At 43.7% G+C, this 25,012-nt stretch overlaps 1 protein-coding gene across 15 annotated transcripts in view; it reads right to left on the reverse strand.

Annotated features, from left to right (window-relative positions):
* Positions 1–1,226: 1,226 nt before the first annotated feature.
* Positions 1,227–25,012, reverse strand: part of DLGAP2 (DLG associated protein 2) — a 401,938-nt gene continuing 378,152 nt past the window's right edge. For all 15 annotated transcript variants that reach the window (XM_080999011.1, XM_080999012.1, XM_080999003.1 and 12 more), the window contains 3 exons: positions 20,794–20,885; positions 9,063–9,215; positions 1,227–4,768 (listed from right to left, as the gene is read on the reverse strand). In XM_080999011.1, the coding sequence (XP_080855137.1) occupies positions 4,550–4,768; positions 9,063–9,215; positions 20,794–20,885 (464 nt within the window). In that variant the 3' untranslated portion in view covers positions 1,227–4,549. The remainder of the gene's footprint in view (positions 4,769–9,062; positions 9,216–20,793; positions 20,886–25,012) is intronic.

Genomic DNA, 25,012 nt, shown 5'->3' on the forward strand with positions numbered 1-25,012 from the left:
TTTTTTGGGGGGGGTAATAAAGAAAAAAAATATTTCCCCCCCAGGCACGGGGCTGGCGCGGGGGAAGCCTGAGCTTCCCCCGACCCCAGCCCCCCGAAGAGCCTGCTATCCGCAAGCCTAGGGAGCTGCGCCGGTCTACCCAGGCTTGCGGACAGCTGTGTGAAGCCCGGGCGCCCTGAGGCTTCCTAATGCAGGCAGCTCTGCGCGACCCTCCGGAGCCCGGCGCGGTACTTTAGCCGATTCTCGAGAATTCAGTCCACGAGAACCATCACGCGCTTCATTTCTGAGGACCCAGCTTGGAAGTTACAAGACACAGTTTTTGGTTTTACACTCAGCGACATCTCTATCCTTGCACGTTTATTCAATAAAGGCCATTCTGACCAATCAAGTAGCAAACTACCAAAACACGTGTATCTGAAGGGTGGGCATAGCTCTCTCAATGATAAAAGAAATAAATAAAGATGACTACATATGGCTGACATACAATGGAATGCAAATGATACAGATTGCAAGCCATAACACTGTAAAAAGCAAGTCTAGAATATTTTCTAGCTAGCTTAGCCCAAAATAATTTGTTCCATACCGCCTGATGCTATGCATGTTTACTCAGAGGTAAGTCCTGGTTTTCCCCATGCAACTTATTCACAGGTGTGTGTGCTCAGACCACAGCTTTATAGTGTAATTCCTATTACTCAGAAGTAAGTCTCATTGTATCAATAGGACTCATTTCCATGTTGTGTATTTAGGCACTGTAATCCTTTGCATGCTTACCTCGGAGGAAGCTGCACTGGACACATACGTAAGTTTGTGCTATTAGTCAAATGTAATAACCTCACAGACTATGAAAGAGCAACTAGGCTGTAGTCCTACACCCACTTGCCTGGGAGTAAATCCCCTTGAACTCAAGGCAATTTGCTTCTGAGTAGACATGCACAGGACTGAGCTGTTAGCCTGTCTACCTAATAGTATTTTGTAAACCCTAATTCTCAAAACGGGAACCTCACCCTGTCTTGAAGAAGGAACTGAAAAGTGTACATTTTCAACATTGCTGCAGTACACAATTACATATCACATCTCTATTCATACAACAGACTTCAGCTCTAGTAATGTAACCTTCGCCATTTCTTCTAGACCGGGGCTGCTTGACTTGCAACACTACGGCAAACATCCATTTCAGTTTCCTACCACCCAACAAATTAAAAGTACAACACATGAGAAAGCATGGCTTATGACCTGCCATTATTCATTTCATCTTTCCTGTACAAAATGAAAACGGATATATATTGCACTTAAAAACTTTACTTGTGAACAGGTAACATTTTATCAGAATCAGCAGAAGGCATCTGGTTTACATTTGAAAAATTCTTCTTTGGAACAGAAGTGGAACAAACAGGGGACATGGGAGCAGACACAGAGGCAAAGGGTCCTATTCAACATCACTGCATGAACAAGATGCAAAATTAGCGTCTCGTTTACCTTTTATGGCCTCCTTTACCTTTTATGAGTTGTGCCTTCCTTACTAATAAAAGTATATATATATATATATTTATAAACATGGCAGTAAAATAAATAAGGAAATAAATAAGAATGCTTCAAATCAAAGGTCTCGCCTGCACTGGAAGTTAGCTTCCCTTTAAAGAGGTTTCCATAAATAAATAAGAGATAGGGCCAAAATGCATTTCATGTTAATTGAGTGTGATCTTGCATGTGCATTTGTGTTTCTTTTCTGCTCGCGTGTTTATTCAGAGTTCGGTGCATTGCTGTGCACTTTTTGGAGGCAGAGGAAAAATGCCTGGCTGATAATGTAAAAGCCACAGAAACACTCCAGTGCAGATTCACCCCTGCAGCGCAAATCCCCTGAGCATAGCTCCTGCAAAATGAGTTCAGACTGAATGAGGTTTTATGTGCAAATAATATTTGATGAATTAGACGGTACACTTAGTAAGTGTGGACTCTTTAAAAACTGTTTAGCTTTGCATGTAGTGTATACGGTAGGGGGAATCAAATGCAGATTACCTTATTACCACCAGGCCCTGATTTACATAGGATTACTCAAAGGAGAAAAGCACATGTGATTTGGCAACATCTGTTCAAAAAATGAGATAAAAACATATCCATAGCCATAATAGGGAAGGGGTGGGACAAGGAAGAAACAAGCAGGATATTTTCCAAATCTGCTGTCTCTAGAAAATGCATACCCCGTTCCTTTACTTTCATGTAAATACTTCTAATTAGCAGTTCCACTTGAAACAAAACATCATTTTTAAAATTTGCCTAGACCTGCAAATATGCTTGCATTGGAAACAGAACAATAAGCAGCATTAATATTGTACACTACCCATAAATTGATGTACAGAAACTCTTTGAATGCTCTAGGGAAGGGGATATTCTAATCTTTACAGAAGAATAGTTTAGGATTGTTATTGTTATTAATATTTTTTATTTATTTTATTTTTTTGCATTTTTAGTGATATACATTCCTCCTGGTTTTTTGCTTCCAAATTCAGTTTTAAGGCTATTTGGTAAAATCTACATAAGAGATCAGGCTCAATTAACAGTGTTCTCTCCTTTCTCAAACATTCAACTCTAAAGATTCATATCTCGAAGCTAAACATGCTTATATCAGCTTTGCCCTAAAATAAGAACGCATGCGTAACAAAACACGTTGGAGGAAAAGGGATGGAGGGGGGATGAGAAAACCCATTTTCAGATCTGCTTTAACCTCCTATAACTTCTAGCATTTTCAAGCTGAAGGGCTTTGCAAAGTTACATATTTAAAGTGCTCATCAAAGTGAAAAACCAAAGTGCTGTAGTATAGTTTAAGTAGCTGTTCTGCCTATGGCTAATAAATACATATTGTTCAAATAAAACCGATAACAGAATTTTGTCTCATGGATTTCATTCAGTTTTGATATTTTTTTTAATATATTACATAATCCTTATTTCAGGATCTGTGGGATATGTTTTCTTGCGTCTTCACCTGAAAACATTTTTTTAAAAAAAACCACACACCTAGGATCATAACCTTTGAGAAGGTAATTACATTAGAGTAAATCTATTATAGTGTTTATTTCATTCCAGAATATTTTTTTTCCTAGCTTGTGCCTTGGTGTTTATCAAGGGCTTGGAGAACAAACGTCTTTTCTTACATTCCATATCTAGAAGTCATTCCATTCCTGAAATGGCATTCTTTAAGTCTGAAACAATCAAGACACTTTTCCTTATGTTTATTTTTTTTAAAAAAAACTAATACTGCATAGGGGGGAAAAAGAATTCTGGAAAAAAATACAAACGTAAGCCACAGTTCACCTTTTCACCTTAAGATTACCATTTAAACTGAGATATACTTACCACTCACATTCATATTTTCTTAAACTGGTTACAACATCACAACTGGCATTTTAAACAAGCAAAGGTGTTTTTTTTTGTATTTTGTTTTAAAGGATACCCTGAAAACTCAATTGATATAGCATTTTGAGACCTCAAATATTACACGTCATGTAGCATCGCTTTTGAATTTTGCAATCATGTTTGCAAACAAAATAGATACAACATTTTTATTAAAAAAAAAAACCTGTTTAAAATGTAGTGAATGTTCCAAAGGAGTTAGAATCGAACTTTTCACATCTTCCTGCAGAAGATCTAAACTCTTAAGGCTTCCCTCTTCCCTCTTTTTAATTACTCAAGTCTCACTCTTTTTGCATTTCTCCTTCTGACTTCAACACGCTTCTCCAAGTCGGTATTTCTCTCTGGGCTGGACTTCCCCAATATGAAAATATTTCCATGCTTCTTTGTTCCTGATGAATGTTGGAGGTTAATGGCTGGATATCCCTGTTCATCTCCAAAAAAACTCAACTCAATATGAGATGATAGGCCTACTGTTATTTTGCAGTAACAAAGATGAGCCGAATGGGAGAGCACGTGGGCAGAAACTTTAGCCAGATACAAGGCAAGGGACTAGGAGAGGAGAGAGAGATGGGTTCTTTCTTTCTTTCTTTCTTTCTTTCTTTCTTTCTTTCTCTTGACATTTGTAGCACCTTCTACTTGGAATAGCTAATGCCTCTGGTGAACGGTGAGATGTACCCAATTGAAAGTCTGTTATTCTTATCCCTAGATATCACATAATTTATAAAAATATAAATAACCAAAAAAAAAAAGGTAAGCTGGGTTCCATCTCAAGAGGTGTTTCTTGTTGTCCTCTGAGAACATATTGGATAAGTAAGGTCTCAACAAGCCCTATCCTTTGGAGCTGATTGTTCAGTCTGATAATAAATACCGAAAAGAAAGGAAAGGAAAGGAAAGGAAAGGAGGGAGAAATGGAGAGAAAAGAACAGCAGTTCTTGCAAGAGGCTCAGCAAATTCTGAGGAAACCGAAAGCATTCCGCTGCGCTCGTGGCACAAAGGACACGACACCAAGGATCATTCAGTAGAGGAAATTGTGACCAAAGGCAGGGGGGAAATGAGCAGGGAAGAGACAAACTGTACAAGCGTTTTGCTTTCATTTTGTCTTTTTAAAAAAAGATGGAGAAACTATGCAGTGTTCTAGTCCTCAAAGCCTTGTTTGGGCCTCTGGGATATAGATCTCGATGCTGTCTGCACGCTCTGTGGCTGAATTCTGCCGGAAAGAGGCCGCTCGCTTGGCAGCCATGAGCCGCCTCCGGGCTTCTTGGCGCTGTCTGTCAGGCAGGTCTAGAGACTTCTCTCGCGTGATAGGGAATTTTCCTTTGAGGGGCTTCTTTGGTACTGGAGGAGGAACCTTTCTTTCTTCCTAGTATTGAAAAAGAAGAATAAGAATAAAGAATAAAAGAATAAGAATAAGAATAAAAGGAATTGAACAAAGAAGCCAAAGAAGATCACGCGCTACTGTAGGGCAAGTTCCGACATTTGCTAATGCTTTTGTGTGAAATATTACATGTCCATGTGATTGCATGGAGGAAGTTGTTGTTGTTGTTCTTCTTCTTGTTGTTGTTGTCTATATCACTGTATCTATCTGTCTATCTATCTATCTATCTATCTATCTATCTATCTATGGGACATGGGTGGCGCTGTGGGTTAAACCACAGAGTCTAGGGCTTGTCGATCAGAAAGTCGGCGGTTTGAATCCCCGCGACGGGGTGAGCTCCTGTTGCTCAGTCCCTGCTCCTGCCAACATAGCAGTTCAAAAGCACGTCAAAGTGCAAGTAGATAAATAGGTACCACTCCCGCGGGAAGGTAAACGGCATTTCTGTGTGCTGCTCTGGTTCACCAGAAGCGGCTTAGTCATGCTGGCCACATGACCGGGAAGCTGTACGCCTGCTCCCTCGGCCAATAAACCAAGATGAGCGCCGCAACCCCAGAGTCGTCCGCGACTGGACCTAATGGTCAGGGGTCCCTTTACCTTTATCTATCTATCTATCTATCTATCCATGAATGAGATATGCAATGTCCAGACTGTATATTTAAAAAACCTTTTACTTTCATAAACACAGTGCTTTTTTCTCATTTTGACTCAAGAAAATCACCATTTTATAGTTCAAATTGGGAAATATAAATACAGTAAATGGACAAAAGTACAAAGATTCACAAAATGTTTAAGGGTACCTCCTGCATACCCCCAGAAAAAAGCACTGCATAAACATATAATTTAGAAGAATATATTTACAATCTCATGCTCAGGTTTCTCCCTATTAACGTTTAGGGATCTCCTCTGTTTCACTTCAGACAGATCACACTAACACACACTGTTGTCAGCTGTATCCTGAGAAACCTCTCTCAGCAGCCATTTTCCACACACACAAAGAGAGAGAGCGCACAGAAGCAGCAAAAAGTTAAAAACGACAGTTACTGGAATAACAGTCACAACAGAATGGAATGCCTCTCTCCGGTGACTCGCAGTCAGCCAATCACATGAGAGCTATTGCCAAACCTCATGCTAAAAATAAACAACAATTCAACATAAGCAAAATTCCCATTTCAGGAAATTAAACCATTATCCTTAACAGAAGTAACATCTGATGAGCTCCATTCTGGGTCATAAGTGCTGTTTCCCTGTGGAGAATAGCCATTGGGAGCATGGCAGCTGAATCATGTATGATCAAAGCATACACCGATGTTCCCCTTCTTGTCATCCCCCGGCCCTACATAAATATAAGCTGCAGAATGTTTTCTTTTCTATTTGTGAACATACTCGTCGCAAGTAAATCCAAAAATGGCATCCATTATTAAACCCATGGAAACCCCCAAAGAGATTTCATTAATGCTGGCAACCCTGAGGAATTACCTTGCCAGATCAATTTGTGTTTACTTTACTTGGAAGCAGACTGGAATACTTATTTTCCACAAGGTCCACTTGCAACCCTATTAAAAATTGCTGAAGCTTGTTCAGTCTTTTGGAAACAGAGGGTGCTATTGATTTCAATCAGAGAGAGTGTGTGTTAAGCACATTTTAACTCTCCCACTGAAATCAATAGGACTCAGAAGTGCCTCCTTTTGACTGGATGGCACCCAGTCTTCTTCCCTACACAGAATTACATATTCTGAAGTTGAGGGAGTGGTGGAAAGACTATCTAAAAGACTTGCTTTTTAATTTGACCCATTATACTTTGTTTGGCTTCTGATAAATATGAGATTGTCGCTGTGCGCTCATCTCTATTCTCTTCTCTGCATTAAGACCCTTAGCATTAGTTATTGTCAGGCACACCCTAGCATAAGAACATAATGTGAGCCTGTGACCAGGAAAATGGCCCATCTAGTCTTGCATCCTGTTTCCACAGTGGCCAACCAGATGCCTGTTGGAAACCAGCAAGCAGGACTAGAGTGCAAGTACAGTCTGCACACCTGCAATTCCCAGCAGTGGTGTAGCATGGGAGGGGGTGCAGAGGGCGGTTGCCCCAGGCGCAAAATTGTTAGAGGCAAATTTCAAAACCCAGTGCTGCCTCAATACAGCTGCGCACTTCTGTCGTTGGTCTCCATTGAAAATGGCATCTCCATGTGAACCGGGAAGTGACCTCTTCAGACGACAGAACAACTCTTATTTTCTTATCTCTGCGGCTGCAATCTCCTGGGTGACGTGGATGCCTTAGGCAGTTCAATGCACATGCGTTCCCTCCCTTCCTCTGCACAGCCCTGGGCACTGGCAACCCACGCTATACCACTGATTCCCAGCAAGTGGTATTCAGAAACATACTGCCTCCAGCAGCAGATGTAGAACATAGTCATCATGATTAGTAGCTCGTAGCAATTCCAGATGAAGTCCTTGCCTTATCGAAATATTCCATCCTATGTCAGGATTTCCCCATTGCATTTGGCTGCAAGTGCAGCCCAACTTTTCTGCAGCTCTGTTCATCTCTGTTAGATTACTCTTACTTGCACTGCTACCTGCGTAATGTTCAATGCCTTTGAGTTTCATCAGCAAACAATGGAAAGCTACCAAGTTTTTCTACCAGCTATATATAAGAATATAAAAAGAACCCTGCTGGATCAGATGAATGCCTGTCCAGTCCAGCTTCCTGTTTGCCACAGTGACCAAACACCATGGGCTATGTGCCTGCAAGCAAGACATGAAGGTAGGATCACTCTCCCACTGTTGTTTCTAGCAGTTGGTATTCAATTGGTATTCAGAGGTTGCCTCCATGATTTTCCAATATATAGCCAGCATGACTAGTAGTCGATGACCAACTACCTAAGAAGATGAGGAGTTTGCTTTGGTTACTGGGAGTTTGGATGGGCCCCATGAGTCACCTTGCATCAGTATCTGTGTACAGTGGTACCTCTGGATGCAAAGGGGATCCGTTCTGGAGCCCTGTTCGCATCCTGAAGCGAACGCAACCCGTGTCCGATTCGCCACTTCCACGCATGCACGTGATGTCATTTTGAGCGGCTGTGCATGCGGCAAAACCCAGAAGTAATGTGTTCTGTTACTTCCAGGTCACTGTGGAGCACAACCTGAAAACGCTCAACCCAAAGCTACTTCAACCCGAGGTATAACTGTATTTTTTTAAAACTTCCGATCTGTTGTTCTGTACTCTCTCTGGGTTTTTTGTGTCTTGAGCCCCTCTGTATAATAAGGCAGCTTTGTGTCTCCCCATTTACTAGAATGGGGAACCAAAAACCTAGCATAACTTTCCCCCTTCCTGGCCAAAGTGGATGAAATGTGCAGGCACAGAAACCAAGTGAAGCTGAACAATCCTTCTAAAGCCCTTTGTGTTCCGCTTTTCTGTTTGTTTGTTTGTTTGTTTGTTTGTTTGTTTTTTTTTGTGTGTGTGTGTGTGTGTGTGTGTGTGTGTATAATTAAAATTTCCTCTCATTGTCAGTTCTTGAACTGACATAGTTCCCCCCCTCTCTCCAGGTTTGGGGGATACCCTGATATGCCTCCAAACTTCCCATAGCCCTACTGACATTTTTTCCAGGGATAGGAACACCAGATTCCAGCCTCAGAGAGGAAGACCTGATGCTTCCTGTGAGCAATAGGATTAGTGGGTCTAAGAAGAATGTGGCACCTATCTACAGTATAGTCAAGGAAAGGATTAGGAGCAACACAATGTGGGCAGTAGATGTCATGTGTGCTTCCTCCTGTGCAGCCATCCCTCAGAATTAACCTTGCAGAATCAAAGACTCAAAGCATCATTTAGACCAAATAAACTACAGTTTTGTCAACATTAGGAATTGCCCATTAATGGAGAGTGGGCAAGCATTGCTGATCCATATTTTACTGTATTTACTCGAGTTTAATGTGCCATCAAATCTAATGGGCAACTCAATTTTCAGAACCTTGAAACCAAAAAAAGTATTTGCTGGTGAATGTGAATGTGCCATCGAATCTAATGCGCACCTTAATTTTTTGCAACGTAATTTGGCCAAAAAAGGTGATTCTAGTAAATACGGTTGGTTATTTATTCATTCATTCATTCATTCATTCATTCATTCATTTATAAATAATGCACCCACTAAAGTACACTGTGAAATAACTGGCTGAACTGGGAATAAATTCATACTTGAAAGATCAATGGGATGTTAGCAACACAAGAAGGTTGCACATGTCAGTGCCAATTGAAAAGGAGCTTGTCTGCACATATTTTGCTTACCTTCCTTTCAGGTGATTCTATTATTTTCCATTCATTCAGTTTCAGCTGGTGCAGTTCATCAAACTTCATACTGACATCTTCAATTGAAAGCTGTAACAAGTCCCAGAATCCTGCTAGATCCTGCGAAGTCGGCCGTGGCATTGCACTGGGATCCTGACATAGATACAACAAAAGAGGTGTAATTCACTTGGGAGCCAGGATGTAAAATATTTTTGGAATGATGTGAAGCTTTTCACACAAAACAGGTCTTTCCTACATAGTGCAAAAGATATGAATACTCTTTCCCCAAACTTAACTATGGTTTGGTTGAATTTGGTGCAAGATGGAGCAAAGAATAGCCAGGAAACCATGGAACTGGACTGGGGACAACTTCCATTCTAATATAATTTCAGGAGACCTAAGGCAAAACTATTAAAAAACCCCTCTATCGATGGTATTTAACGCCTTATAAATGGAACTTAATATACAAGTTAGGGTTGGATAAATGTTGGAGATGTGGATTGAACAAGGCAGATTACATGCATAACTTTTGAAATTGTTCTCAAACAGAAATATTCTGGAAGTCCGGCTAATATCTCTTATATGTTAGTAACCTTGGAATCGAAAACATTTCTGCGTGGCTATCTAAAACACACAACTGTTGGCCAGGAAGGGGATTAGTCAAACAATAATCAGTTCCTAGAAATCAGGTTCCCCATTTTAGCTTTATGTAAACAATAGAGTGGGTGCAGAGTCAGGCCTCTGGCAGGCTAAATGCCACCTTGGAGGAATATGGGATCCTCCTAAATCGAGGGTCCTGGCTGAGCTTGGGACCCTTAAGCCACCCCCACGGGGTGTGTTGTTGCTAGGCATGGCCCAAGACTTGTCTGTTGGGCCCCAGGATTGTGCTTGGCTGTTTGGGCCAATTGAGGCAGGTGACGTGATTCCGGGGTCCTATAAATGCGGCAGCACGGCGGGGGTAGGGCACTTGCTTCGCGCTGCTGAACACCCTCCCTCCCTATTTTAGGTGCTGCTGCTTTGGCCTTGCTTTGGATTGGGTCACCTGTTTTGGAACAGGGGCTGGGTATTTGGCAGACTGGCTTTAGCCACTTGGTTTTCGCCTACCCCCTTAGCAATCGTCACAACTTGTAAGGTTTGGTGGTTAGGCATTGGTTTATAGAAATGTGCGGGAGTGGAGGTGCAGCCATCACCTGCCCCTCCAGAATAGGGTATTCCGGTAAAGGAATCTGGAGGTCCTGGATCTCGTCCGAAGCCCACTTGAGGGGCTAGGGCCATGCCAGGACCACAGGAACCCTGGGGTGAGCTTCCATCGATCTTCACCAATGTTGCTCCCTCATTTGGTGTTTACCCTTTCAGACTGCCTGGCAGAGAGGCAGGAGTCGGTTATAGTCCCTGACCAATGCCTAGGCCAATACCGTTCAATTTGTTTTGTAATCAACAAAGTTGTGGCCTGAATTTTGCCCAAAAACTTAAACTAAAATTATGTGTCCGTTTGAAGTTATTTACTGGGGAAGGGCTTGGGGGCCTTGGGGTGCAACTGTTGTCTTGATGGCAGCAATACAAGAACATAGAAGAGAATTGAGAATAGATGAATTTATCACAAAATGTGGAATTATTCTAAGGAATCGTACATCATTTTCTGGTTAAGTGTGTTTATTGGTATGAGATATATATATATATAGATATATATATATATGAACGATTATATTTTCCAGAAACAAAGAATCCAAGAAAAGGAAGGTGGTGTCTTCTAATAGCCCTGGTGCCATAGAAGTTCTAAAAAGAGCTTCCATTGACCAGGAGGAAACACTTTAAACATTTTCCAACAGACCCTTCTTGCTATTAATGATCCGATTCACAAATCCCTTCTCCTTTCCAAAGGTCTCCTGTGAGCCACACACAGGGCTCTCGCTCTACCATTTATCAGACTGTGCCTTAGGGGTTTCCTGTCAAAAGCCAAGCATGTTTTGAGGAGACTTTTTGTGTTTTTCAGAATTAACTTTGCTCCTTAGGCAATCCTTAGTGGAGGAGATGGGAGCGGCTAATGCTAATTTATTTTTTCATTTTACATGTAATTCAACCAATAATTTGTTAATTTTATATCTCAGTGCAGCATGCGTCAAGTGCATAGTATGTGCCAGACCATTAGAAATTAGATGGAGATTATTGCAAATGAGATTTAATCCACTTGCAGCATTTAACACAAGTCTGACTGCTTGTGGCACAGTCTACCTGGCAATGGGTGGTATTTCATAGAATGCATATGCATATTTGCATTGCAGATATTCTTCACTTTATCCAGGGTTATGCTTTATATAATATATATACCACCATGACTATTAGACTATACCCCACTGTGGTTTTCCATTCCACCCTAATTTAAGGGGGTGATTTTTTACTTCCTAGACAGCATCTTAAAAAGCAGAGACATCACCTTGCCAACAAAGGTCCGTATAGTGAAAGCTTTGGTTTTCCCAGGAGTGATGTATGGAAATGAGAGCTGGACCATAAAGAAGGCTGATCGCCGAAGAATTGATGCTTTTGAATTATGGTGCTGGAGGAGACTCTTGAGAGTCCCATGGGCTGCAAGAAGATCAAACCTATCCATTCTTAAGGAAATCAGCCCTGAGTGCTCACTGGAAGGACAGATCATGAAGCTGAGGCTCCAATACTTTGGCCACCTCATGAGAGGAGAAGACTCCCTGGAAAAGACCCTGATGTTCGGAAAGATTGAGGGCACAAGGGGAAGGGGACGATAGAGGATGAGATGGTTGGACAGTGTTCTCGAAGCTACGAACGTGAGTTTGACCAAACTGCAGGAGGCAGTGGACGACAGGAGTGCCTGGCGTGCTCTGGTCCATGGGGTCACGTAGAGTCGGACACGACTAAACGACTAAGCAACAACAACAAGTGATTCCGCTGGAAACAGTGAGTTTGCCTTCTGCATAATTGCCAATGTTGCTCTTTCGTTGAACAGCTCTTGCTTTACATTCTTTGGGCCGCAAGAGGGCTGCCTCCTGCCACCGAAATGTATATATAAATTGATAATGTGCAATGCTCCACACTAATAACATCTGCCCAAAATGCATAACACTGGAGATGCTTCGTCTTGAGGCACCCTTAAATTTGATCTTATCCAGAAACTCGTCTTTCCGAAAACAACTACACAGAAATGCAGCTTGAAATAAATTGATCTACGTCCAGAGGGAAAATAGCTAACAAAAAGGGCATGGATGATGTTTGCACTTCTGTATTGGTCTATAACTGCATTGCCTTGAGCTGTGATCTCATTAGAATTCAGAAGGCTAGTAACATCCATCTCTGGTAGGTACCAACATGAAGAAAAACCCCGGTTTCTGCAAAGGAGAATCTAATATGTAACTGCACACACACACACACACACACACACACACACACACCCTTTGTTTGTGTATATCTGACTACACTATTAAGAATAATGCACCAAATTCACTTTTGAAATTACTTAAGGCGGCACTCCTGGCCTAAACATAAATCAAATGAGAATATCGCCTATCTTGCAGTTAGGTGGGTTAAGATGAATGATTTTGCCACCATGCAGCAATTTTAGAAATGCAATGCAATGGAATCCACAGACGACAAGATCATATCAAGGCACTATGTCTGGAATTGACTCCAAAGCTATCCCTCTTTCGGGAAGTTTTTAAAAAATCTCGCTTGCAGAAGCATAACAGTCTTAGGGCGGATCTGCATCCATGTTTTTTAATGTTGCGGAAGGGTTAAGGAACGATAACGTTGGTAGACACACAACGTCCTACTTTTTACGTTCATAATGCATTATTACCTTGTCTTTTTTATCACTTAATTTTTTATTGTTTTATGCTGCTATATCGGTGAAACATTGCTCATATGTAGTGTTTAACTTTTTTTTACTGCATTCAAGCTCTAAATAGTCGTTCATTCATTCAGTATCTACTTTGAACTTCAAAAAAGGGTTTTATTCCCGGGGTAGCTTACAATTATCATTATCCATTTTTTAAACAAAGTATGTGTCAGGGGTTCAGGGACAGAGGCACAGGGTAGGGAGGAGATGGAGAGCGATGGGGATGAATCCCAGGACAGCGAGGAAGAGGATGACAATGACTCAAGAGATTCCATGAGTCTTTCCAGCGAATCAGAGGATTCCCAGAAGGGGGCGCCGGTGGTCAAGGCCAGGGGAGCCCCAGGGGGGACGTGTCAGGAACAGGGGGCCAGCGGGGGATCCCAAAGTGGCAGCTGGGCGTCAGGACCAGCCTCCCCGCCAGAGTGCAGCGAAGGGGGTGGAGGTTCCAGTGTATCAGGGGAAGCAGCTCCGGCAGCAGAGAAGGGAGGGAGGTCGGAGCAAGCCACCCTCCCGGAAGGGGAGGGGAGTAGTGAAGGGAGTAGTGTAACTGTCAAAAGGAAGGTTAGAGGTTGGGCGCGCGCGCCAAGTTCAAATGTAGAGGCGCGCGGAAGTACAGGGAGCCCGGAGGAAGAGCCAGGTCCCAAAGCCCGCAGGAGGGGGGAAGAGCAGTCTGGGGATTCCGCGTCAGGGGAATCCAGGAGGGGCGAAACCCCAGCAGGCAGGAAGACCCTGCGGAAAAGGAAAGAGAGGAAGAGGTGGAGCAGCGCAAGCCTCTTAAACTGGTGCAGGGGAGGGACTGACTCAGAGGGGACTTCAACGGTCTAAGCGTAACAGACGTGGGGCTGCGCGCCTCGGATGTGAAGCAAACAATGAACTGCAATAAACACTTTTGTATATAAGAAGAGATTGGCGTTGGTCTTTTGTGAGCTGAGACCTGAGGCAGCCCTGACAGTATGAAATAAAAAATAAATAAATAACAGTAACAGTAACAGTAACAGTAACAGTAACAGTAATAGTAACAACCCCCTGGTCCCAGCTGTGTTAAAAAGTCAAGTTCTGAGAGACTAAAACTATTTTTTTAAAAAAAACAACAACACCACCCTGGAAAAATCTGTGAAATGTTTTCTTGTTGGGTGCAAAAAATAAACAACAATGCGGCTGGTAATGGCAGGTGGCAACCCCTCTTCCTCTCACCTGTGCCACTACAGTGTACACCTAGATGGAGCCGTGGTTGGGCAGGGTGTTGGAAAGGTTGAGGCTGCATAGAAGTACTGCCCAAGCCAATTTGGTACGCCCATGGGTGCATCTGTCCCCGCCGCTCATTCCACGCAAGATGCAGCAATGGCGGCGATGGAAGGGCTACTCTGCATCTCCATCCCATGGCCCCTGCTGCAAGGAAGGAGCCAGGCAGACACCACTGAGGAGAGCATTCCATAGGTAGGACGCCACCATTAAAAATGACCCACCTCACCACAGGCAGCACCCAAAGGAGGGCCTACCAAAGAAGACTGGCTGATATGGGGGAAGCTAATTCCCCCATATCAGCTTGCCCACAGCTCTGAAGGGAAGTGTCAGCATTTTGAGTCGAGCCTGGAGATAGAACAGGAAGTGGGCCAGCTGCTCACTGTTGAGACTCAGCCCCAAGATTACAGGGACCGATAGGTCAATTTGTGGAAGTGTTCAACTTGGGAAAAAATCCATTGGCCACTTGCTTTGCCCTTACTTCATCTCATGCTCGTGGTGCTGTTACAAAAGCATTAGAGTGGTACCTCGGGTTACAGACGTTTCAGGTTACAGACTCCGCCATCCCAGAAATAGTACCTCGGGTTAAGAACTTTGCTTCAGGATGAGAACAGAAATTGTGCTCTGGTGGTGCGGCGGCAGCAGGAGGCCCCATTAACTAAAGTGGTACCTCAAGTTAAGAACTGTTTCAGGTTAAGAACAGACCTCCAGAACGAATTAAGTTCTTAACCCGAGGTACCACTGTAGTGATGTTCAGCTGCCCTCTTAGTGAGACTCATCCCAGTTGCTCTGATTCTGTATGGCATTTCTGAAGCCAGGAAATATGAAACGTGCCAAGTCTGCAATTGATTTGTGCTCCATTCATAAAACAGTCCTCCCTCCCTCCCTCTCACAGCTACTCACCACATACCTTCCTGCGGGGGAAAAAAAAAAGATTTGGAAGAACCTGCCACATTCTGGCAAGCTTGGTTGCTATGGTGTGTTTCTGAGGGCCAAACCTCATGTGATGTTAATTGAATGAGAGGAGCCCTTAAGGAATGTATTTGCTGTAGTTAAGATGTAAATCAACAATCATAGCTCCCTATTTACATTAAAAAAAAAAAAAGCACATGAAATGCATTCACTCAGTTAACATCAAGTCTGCTTTCTCCTTGGCTCTTCTTTTCCCACTCTAGAAACTGCTGGCTTTAAAAAAAGAAAAGAAAATAAAGAATTTTTTTATTTTTATTTCTGTCCTGCACCATCTGAAGAGATGCTGCTGGACTTCAGTTTCCATCACACCTGGACACACATGGATGGGGGTCAGAGTCCAATAATATCTGGATAGACTCAGCTTCCTGATCTTGGTGTTAAGCTTCAGACCAGCAGAAAAAAGGAAAGAAAAATAGCGGTGGATGAAACAGACAAGGCCCTGTCTCTGAAAGGCCTTACAAGCAAAATACAGTGGTACCTCAGGTTAAGTACTTAATTAAGCAGCACTTTAGCTAATGGGGCCTCCTGCTGCCACCGTGCCGCCGGAGCACAATTTCTGTTCTCATCCTGAAGCAAAGTTCTTAACCTGAAGCACTATTTCTGGGTTAGCGGAGTCTGTAACCTGAAGTGTATGTAACCTGAGGTACCACTGTAAAACAAATAAATGGAACTAGAGGACAAGTAGCTACAGAATGCTAAAATGTGGTTGCAAGCCCAGCCGCAAAGCCCCCCAACCTAACCACTGAATGGTAAATGAATGGTCATGACAACAGTCTGGGATTTAAAATGGCCACAACTTTATTGATTTCAGATGTAGGAAGCCTTGGCATATGCACTGGGCATGTATCCCCTCAGTCCCTGGGGGACTGAGACATGACAGGGTCTATTTCAGGGAGGAACCATCGCAAAACGCAGGTTTACACAAATAGCCACCTAACGCTGAGGGAAGCTCAATGGCCCACTAGCCCTATGCACTTGGCTCTTTGGACAGAGACTTCCCTCCAGACCCCTCTCACTGGGTATCCTGTTAACGCCGCCACAGGGAACGGGGGGTGAGGTAGTCACCACTTCATGAAACCCCAATTGGATGAAAGACTATAGGATTCTGCCCAAGGCCTTAACCGCCAAAGTTGTTACTAGTGCTATGGGAAAGGCGAAACCTGCAGAGCAGGGGAAATTCCTTCCCAGCCCCGAATATGACAACTGTCACTAGACCATAGCAAAGCCCACCTAGCTGAAAAGGAATGGTTAAAGCAAATAAATGGGAATGGAGGACAAGTAGCGATGGGATGCTAAAATGTAGATCCAAGCTTCTCCATTTGACAGTTCTGAAGGATGGGTAGGTGCGACTCCCAGGTGATCTCACTGTTACAAATTAAGGATCACAACGTACTTTAAAAGCGGATGGCGTTTTGATCATCAATAAGTACTTTCAGGAAATTCCAGTGCTCCACATGCAACAAGGAAGTGTGTAATAGACAGCATTATAGTAATGTTTCCGTCGGCAGTGATCAAAAGCAGCGACTCTTCTGAAAGTGTTAATGGAGGCGTCGATTACAAGGACGCCATCTGAGAAGCGAAAGCCTTGGAATAAATATGAGCAGGGCTGGTGCTCTAATGTGGCACGGTGAGGCGCAGGCTTCAAGTCTGGTGGATCATAAAGGGCAGCAGATTGTGCTTCCTACCCCTGACTGCTTCTACCAGGCAAGTAATCAGGCACCCGGTGTGAGGCCAAAAATTGGTGCCCCCAAATATGGATCTCCTCAATGTTGTGTCCCTTTGGCTCTGTGCCCTGTGCGGGGGAACTGCCCGCACCATCCTAAATCCGCTGCTGCTGCTATAGCCACCTCCCTGATTAGCATTCAGCCGACTGTGGCTGCTACGAAAGCAAGGGCATCCACCATAGCTGATGCTGCTGCACATTCACCAACTCATTGACTGTCTTCACTGGCATGGCAGCAGAGCCCACGTCTCCTTGCTCGGAGGACAGAGTCCTACCTCAGAGCGAGGCACTGTGGTTGAGGTGACCAGGGAGAGCGCTTGTGTTGCTGCAACACCGCAGTGGCAGACGGCGACAAACATTTCAAAGCCTCTGCTAAACAGATAATTTAACAGTATTTTGCACCACTGCTGTGACGTGGCAGCGGCACAGGGGGTTCCTGGAGACCATCTCAGTTGCAATGAGGAAAGGACCTTTCTGCAGATTGTGACATTGAGCAGCAAAGGGTGGCCTTGGATTGGTAGAGGCCAAGGAAAAAAGGAGGTAGAACAAGAACAAGACAGCCCTAGGTAGGGAGTAGGAGCAGCAGGTAAGGACATAGAATCATAGAATTGTAGAATTGGAAGGGACCATGAGAGCCACCTAGTGGTCCCTCCCAACTCTACAATTTGATGATTCTATGAAGCCCCTGCAATGCATGCATGCATGAGTAAGTGAATGAATGAAACTTTATTTGCATCAGCCGTCGGCCATAGCAAAAAAAAAAAGCATTGCGATATACACAGAACAAAACAAAAGTCAGTTATATAAAACACAGTCCTGACTCAGGAATCAAATAGTGGACCTTATTCTGATTGCCCTAGCTAGAAGCCTTGCAACCTTTGCAGCCATCTGCTGCTCTTGATCTGCCAGGAGAAACGACACTATGGCAGTGGTTGGGCGACCCGGAATGGTCAACAAAAGAGCATGAATCTTTCGCCCAATGTGGGGCTCGAACCCACGGCCCTGAGATTAAGAGTCTCATGCTCACTGACTGAGCTACCCCAGCTTCTCGCAAACAGGATAAGAGAAAAGGCAGCAGGGGCATGGAGGAGGAGGAGGAGGAAACAACAGAAACAACACGCGTCATGCAGCACAGTCTTGCATTGGCCCTACTTATAAAGTCTCCCTACTTCCTGTCTGGGACTTTAGGGCACAATTCATGAGTGTTTAAGGAACACACACAGGCAGAAAAAAGACTGAATGTCTCCAATGGTGATGCTGCCTTAGCAGATAGCACTTTAGCTTGCACAAGTTCAGGCACTGGTTTTTCTGTGTTTCCATTCTTACCCACCCCCCAGAGGGCGGGGTTTTTTTGGGGGGTGGGGATTCCCTACAAAACATAATGCAATATGGCCCACAGGTAGAATAATACAATCATGGTGTTATGTACTGACGTTCTCACCCTGGGCCAGCAGGGGGATACTGTAGATAGTTATGCAAATGAAGTATCGAAAGTGACGTTCAGTGATTGGATAGTTTTAGAAAGTTGCTACAGTAACATTGTACTGGAGCTCTATATAAGCAGGCTGACTGAGCCCTTCAGCTCAGTTCTGTTCTGGCCTCTGAATAAACAAGAGCTGTTTGAAGAATCGCTGTGTCATCTGATATGTTCACCCACAACTTAACACATGGTGCAACAAGAATGCAGGAATCTTTTGTCCAACATGGGGCTTGAACCCACAGCCCTGAGATTAAGTATTAACTGAGCTATGCCTCAGAGCTCGAATAAGTAAGGTAGGCAGCATCAACTAATACCTGTTCACACATGACTTGTGTGAACAGATACACTTTCTCCTAAGGCAAAGCTGACATTAGATGCAGCCTGTAGTGTTGCATGGGATTGGGGTTCTGCCCCCCCCCCCCCAATATACATAATGTGACCTTCAGAGAACTGAAAGAGTAAAGCTGCTCATTCAAGACTTTAGGGAAATGTGGGCAGTGAAAAAACAGGACCAGCATGGTCCTTAATCAGCTCACAAACCAAGGCATATGGGTGAGAAACTGCAGCTCAGAGCTCTTCCAGCCAGCATGTTTTTCAAAACACTGGTTGTTGTAACCAAGTCTCAAACAGAATGAATGCCTTGTCATGTCAGAAAAGGTTATGCTGCAAATATTGCAGAATGATTGATTAAAGTAAGACAGATTTATAGGTCACATCCTCTAATGGCAACAGAAGCATTCATTTAATTCTCTCGTAATAGGGTAAGGATATGTAACAGGAAGCCCTGTCCTTTACCGGCAATGCATCCTGGCAGAAGTTTCCTTCACAGCTAATTTAGGTCTGTAGCAGAGAAGCAGGAGTGACAGGAAAAGGTACCTCAAGGAAGAAGTGCCAGCTATCCTGGCAGGTTTTGTGCCGCAGTCCTTGCTTTGAACTACGCTGCCCAGGTTGATTCTGCTAGCCTTTCGCCTGCCACTAAGCCTAGCAGCTGCTGCCAACCTAGCAGTCTGAAAGCACATCAAAGTGCAAGTAGAAAAATAGGTACCACTCCGGCAGGAAGGTAAATGGCATTTCCGTGTGCTGTTCTGGTTGCACTAGAGTGGCTTGGTCATGTTGGCCACATGAACCAGAAAAACTGTCTGCGGACAAACGTCAGCTCCCTTGGCCAGTAAAGCGAGATGAGCGCCGCAACCCCAGAGTCTTTCGTGACTGGACTTAACTGTCAGGGGTCCTTTACCTTTACCTTTAGGACTAGTAGCAAAACAGCTCATGTGACTTGCAAGTGAGCTACCCTGCCAGGAGAAGAAAGCAAGAACTTCTGCAAGCACAGTGGAACTTCACCTCCCTCTGCTTCCTCCCCTCTGTGCTTTCTGAACTTCTACAAAATCTTCTCCAGAGCAGATTTTTTTGGGGGGGGCGGGACTCTGGGCAGCTTCCAATGTATATAAAAACACAACAAAACATTTAGCATTTAAAAACTTCCTTACACATCTGCCTTACACATCTGCCTGTCTTTTAAAGGTTATATAGTTACTTATCTCCTTGGCATGGGGGGCGGTAATACCACCACCACCATTATTACTACTACTACTAATAATTTTTTATTTATACCCTGCCTTCCCTGGCTAGAGCTGGGCTCAGGGCAGCTAACACCAGTAAAATTACAATAAAAACATAATAGGGGAAAAAGGGGGAAAAAACCAATTTAAAATATGGGTTAAAATACAATTTAAAATGCAGCCTCATTTTAATAGTAGCCCATAGATCAAAACCATAAAGGGAGGGAAACATAAAGGTCAGACTGAGTCCAAACCAAAGACCAGGTGGAACAGCTCTGTCTTGCAGGCCCTGCAGAAAGATGACAAGTCCCGCAGGGCCCTAGTCTCTTGTGACAGAGCGTTCTACCAAGTTGGGGCCAGTACTGAAAAGGCCCTGGCCCTAGTTGAGACCAATCTAACCACCTTGCGACTTGTGACCTCCAAAGTGTTGTTATTTGTGGACCTTAAGGTCCTCCGCGGGGCATACCAGGAGAGGCAGTCCCATAGGTATGCGAGTCCTAGGCCGCATAACTCCATACCCTCCAACATTTCTCCCATGAAAATAGGGGTGTCCTAAGGAAAAGCATTCTAGGATCAAATCAGAAACCGGGATGTTTTCTGTAAATCCAGGACTGTCCCTGGAAAATAGGGACACTTGGAGGGTCTATGCTTGAAGCACTTGTTTCAAACGCATCATGATTTAATTGCATACAACTCTTTCTTCCAGGATTTTGTGTGTATGTCTCTCAAGCGACAAGCCGGGTGTCCTTGGAGGAATAAAACTTTCAAAAGCGCATTGTGAAATATTAACTTGGGGAGATACTCCACCTATGGCTTAAGAAGATGATAACAGACAAGGTAGAAGAGGAAGGAGAGTCACATCTGCTGAGCAATGTTGAAGAATGTCGACTTACCAGATTCTGTTGACATAGCCAATAGAATTGCTGGAATTTCTGAGACATGAGGAGCTGAGCACTTCCCACGGCGCTCCGGATCTTACCTAGAACTGAACAGGCAAGGTGGTTGCCGTTAGTATGGGTTTGAAGCAAAAACAAAACAAAACAAGGCACCAATACTTTTGTGTTAACAAAAATGTTAAGCTGGAAAATCCTGTCATTGAGAACTTTTCTTCTTAAACCCTGTTCAAGGAAGATAGAATCCCAGAGGTCCTATTGTAACTGTTGCATTTATTTATGTCAAAATCTTAAAGAGGAATTGCCCTGGGGATGGTGGGGCGGGGGGAAGGAAATGAAATTATTTTCTCCATTGGTAAAAAATATAGCGAAATCACACTTGCAAGGTTGGGTAGGGTTTTTTGGTTGTTTTTTTGCTAGATATTGGTTTGATTTTTGCACTAGGTGAATTGCTATCCTTTGCTCACTCATCTGTTTACAGAGGATCCACAGGCAGTAGCAGCTGATGCCCAATGGACTTGGTGAGACTGCTAGGAGGTCACAGAGGCATGGCGAATGAGAAGTCACAGAGGTCTGGCCAAGTTCTTCTGGTTATCCCCCTTGCAAAGATACACTTAAGCATCACAGTTGCTTATTTGCTGGGAGAAGAGTGAGTGTGGGTGTTCACCTGTTCTAGTTCTCTCCCGCCTTCCACCTTTGCAAATAAACAGTGTACACTGATATAGTGGTACCTCAGGTTACATACACTTCTGGTTACATACACTTCAGGTTACAGACTCCGCTAACCCAGAAATAGTACCTCGGGTTAAGAACTTTGCTTCAGGATGAAAACAGAAATCGTGCAGCAGCGGCGCAGCGGCAGCAGGAGGTCCCATTAGCTAAAGTGGTGCTTCAAGTTAAGAACGGTTTCAGGTTAAGAACGGACCTCCGGAACGAATTAAGTACTTAACCTGAGGTACCACTGTACTTTTCAGTTTTAACAATACTTAGCACCTACTTTGGTTCAGAAGAGGGTCACTGCTGCCCCCATTTCTGAATTGGGTTCATGCCGCAATAATGGTTCACCACTCAGAAGTAAGCCCCACTCAACTGCAATGGATATTCTTCCCTAGTAAGAATGAACAGGATTGAAACCTGAATAGGTTGGTCTTAAAGGTGCCACATAGGACTGTTAACAAGGGAGCCCATAACTGACATGCTTAATTGGCATTGTAATTAGCTAAGAAGTTGCAAGGTATCCCATTAATAAGGATGAAGGGTGAGATCCAACGGCACTTTCCACATTTACAAATTATAATGCTATAGTTGCTGCCTGATCTGATGTTTTTAAGAGTGAATTTGTAGCTGATTGCACCTTTGGTCAAATGCCACTGTTATGAAGAGAGTGAATTCAGGGTTTACATTTCCACACTAATGGCAGGTTCTGGCCAAACTCGAAGTGCTGGTTTTGACCTGCAAAAGCCTTAAACGGCTCAGGACTGCAATGCCTCAAGGACTGCCTCTCTCCATATGAACCTGATCTGACCCTGAGATCATCCTCTGAGGCCCTTCTTTGTGTGTCTCCTCCATGAGACGTCTGGAGGGTAGCAATATGAGAACAGGTTATGAGCATGCAGGGATAGCCATTAAAAAACTTTTTTATTTATTTATTAACTGGTTGCCTGGTATTCCAGAATTCTGATTTTGTGGGAGTAAAGATTGGAAGAGGAGCTATGTGTCTGCCTGAGGCATGACGAACCTGGTTACAGTGAGGAAATTTTGTCTGCAGCTAATGGTTGCTGCTATGAGCTTATATCTTTCTCTTCTGAACTGAGCTCGTAAACTGGCGGCTCTCACTGGTTGGAGCAAAGTGGCACAAAACAGATGGCTCCCAAACCACACCTACCGACCCACTAGCCACACAAACGGAAATACTGTGGAGCCATTTCAGATCTTTCACAAGAGTTGGATCTTTTGAAATCGTAGAATCAGTGGGGTTTTGAGTATAGTATTCCAATGAATACCCACTGAATAATGATGGTGTTATGTGGCAGCGTGCACACACAAATTAAGAAAAACAGCAACTATGCCACTATAAATTTTAAGTGTACAAAGGTTCTCAGAGGTGATCCACTGAAATCACTAACACTGGATCTCACCCTAACTTACAACATGCTCAGCAAAGAAAATAAGCTTCATTTTTTGGGTTCTTTATTAGAAATGATTACACTCTGTTCTGGAATCCAAGGTGAATTTTAAAAACTCAGCACATGTTTTTGCATGTGCAAGTCAGTTGTTGCTAAGTGCCCTTGAAATAAATGAGACTTATAAAGTATGAATAGCTCCCATTACATTGTTCTTAACATTACTTGGAATGCGAATCCCACTGTTTTCAGTAGAGCTTACTCCCAAGTAAATGTGTGTAAGATTTTTAAGCCATGACTAACATTTGCTGGATTTTGCCTACATGGTGTGAGTTTCCTTATGGAAACGGCAGAATGCATACAGGTCTCAGATATGTGAACAAATAAATACATGTATTTAAAAAGTGGCTGATAGACAAACGTGCTGAATCCTAACACTCTGAATTTGGGTTGGTTCATTGCTTATTTCAACTCAACGATGTTGACACAGGGAAAGGCTGCTTCATTTGTGAGGACTTACAGGCTCAGCCATTTACCCTTGCTTAATTTCATTAACTTGAAAGGTGTAGGATTGCAGCCATAGTCACCAATGTTTTGGTTTTTTTAATTAAATATTGCTCGGTGAAATGTGTTAGCATTTGACCCAGCTTAATGAACAGAATGAGGAGAAATTAGCTGAAGAGGAAAGAAATGGAAGAAGAGGATGGAAGGGAAGGTGCTAAAATAGCAGATGGATTATTATAACACATATTGCTATTGCTTTTTTTTTTTTTAGTTACTTAAAGCTGTTGAGTTAAATAAATATCCCCAATCATTAATGGACATTGATTTCTGCTTTCTTGTGTGTAAACATAGTTTATTCTGGTTTCCAAGGAGCCTCGTCCTGAAAACACAGGACGAGCTTAAAGCAAGCATTATAAACATGTTAGTCGCATTGAAAGTTTAAGGAGAGCTAATCCAGTCAACAGAGGTATCTCTCTCTCTCTCTCTCTCTCTCTCTCTCTCTCTCTCTCTCTCTCTGTTTTGAATAAAACACAGACATCGGTCCCTTCAAGTACACTAGGAACTTTACCATAGCTGTCAACCATCCCTTATTTGGCGGGAAACTCCCTTATCCCAGCACCGTTTCCCGCTGCTGTCCCTTATGGATGATGTCCCTTAAATTTCCTGGGTTTCATGCTCGCCCGGCTCGGGAGGGAAGCAGCGGCTCAGGGTCCTCCGCCACGCGCGAGAGAGTGTGCTGGTGTCGTCGTCCTGGCACAAGGAGTTCCATCGGCCCTTCCCCGCCCGAGAGAGGGGAGGAGGGAGAGAGACTCTCGCCCACGCTGCCCGCGAGCCTGGAGGCGGCAGCGGTGGTGGCAGCTGAGGAGGCAGCCTGAGGGAGGAGGAAGAGGAGGGGATGGGGAGGGATGCAGAAGGGCAGCGCTTCAGCGGCAGCCGCCACGCCACAACCGCCTCATGCCGGATTGACAGCATCTGTCAATCCTACCAATGTATGTAACTCTTTACAATAGCAAAATCCCTTATTTTGGCTGCTGATCCCTTATTTTCGAGGCTGCTGGTCCCTTATTTTCAAATCTGTAAGTTGACAGCTATGAACTTTACTATCAGGAATTATCATGCCTGGGTCATGACAATCTGCCACAAATAGTCCATTTCATTGATTCTCTCCCCTCTACGCAATTACTATGGCATCAAGTGGGAAGAAGCCCATTATCCATATTCCCAGTACATCCCTTTGGCTGTCCCTACAGCCATCTCCCCATGTATTGGGGGTTGAATGTCTGCAATGGGGGTTCTCCTCTACTTGAGTAGGCTCCAAGTGTGACACAGAACCCTGATTTTTCAAGCTATTATTTGCTGCTGCTGCTGCTGCTTCTTTTGCTAATGCTTCAAAGCAGTGGTGGAGCTGCAAAGGAGCCCAGTGGCATTTCGATTAGCCACAGAACGATCCAATAGGAATGAGTCTATAGCATGATTCTGGGGGGCAAATGATGCCTGCTCCCACTGACCAGTAGGGAAGGAATTCAGTCCAGTTCACATTTACGGGCAAATCTACTGAATTCACACTTTCCGAGACAATTCAAGAATCAAAA

Source organism: Podarcis pityusensis (genome assembly GCF_964106645.2).
Source record: "Podarcis pityusensis genome assembly, chromosome: 3".
Classification (NCBI taxonomy): domain Eukaryota; kingdom Metazoa; phylum Chordata; class Lepidosauria; order Squamata; family Lacertidae; genus Podarcis; species Podarcis pityusensis.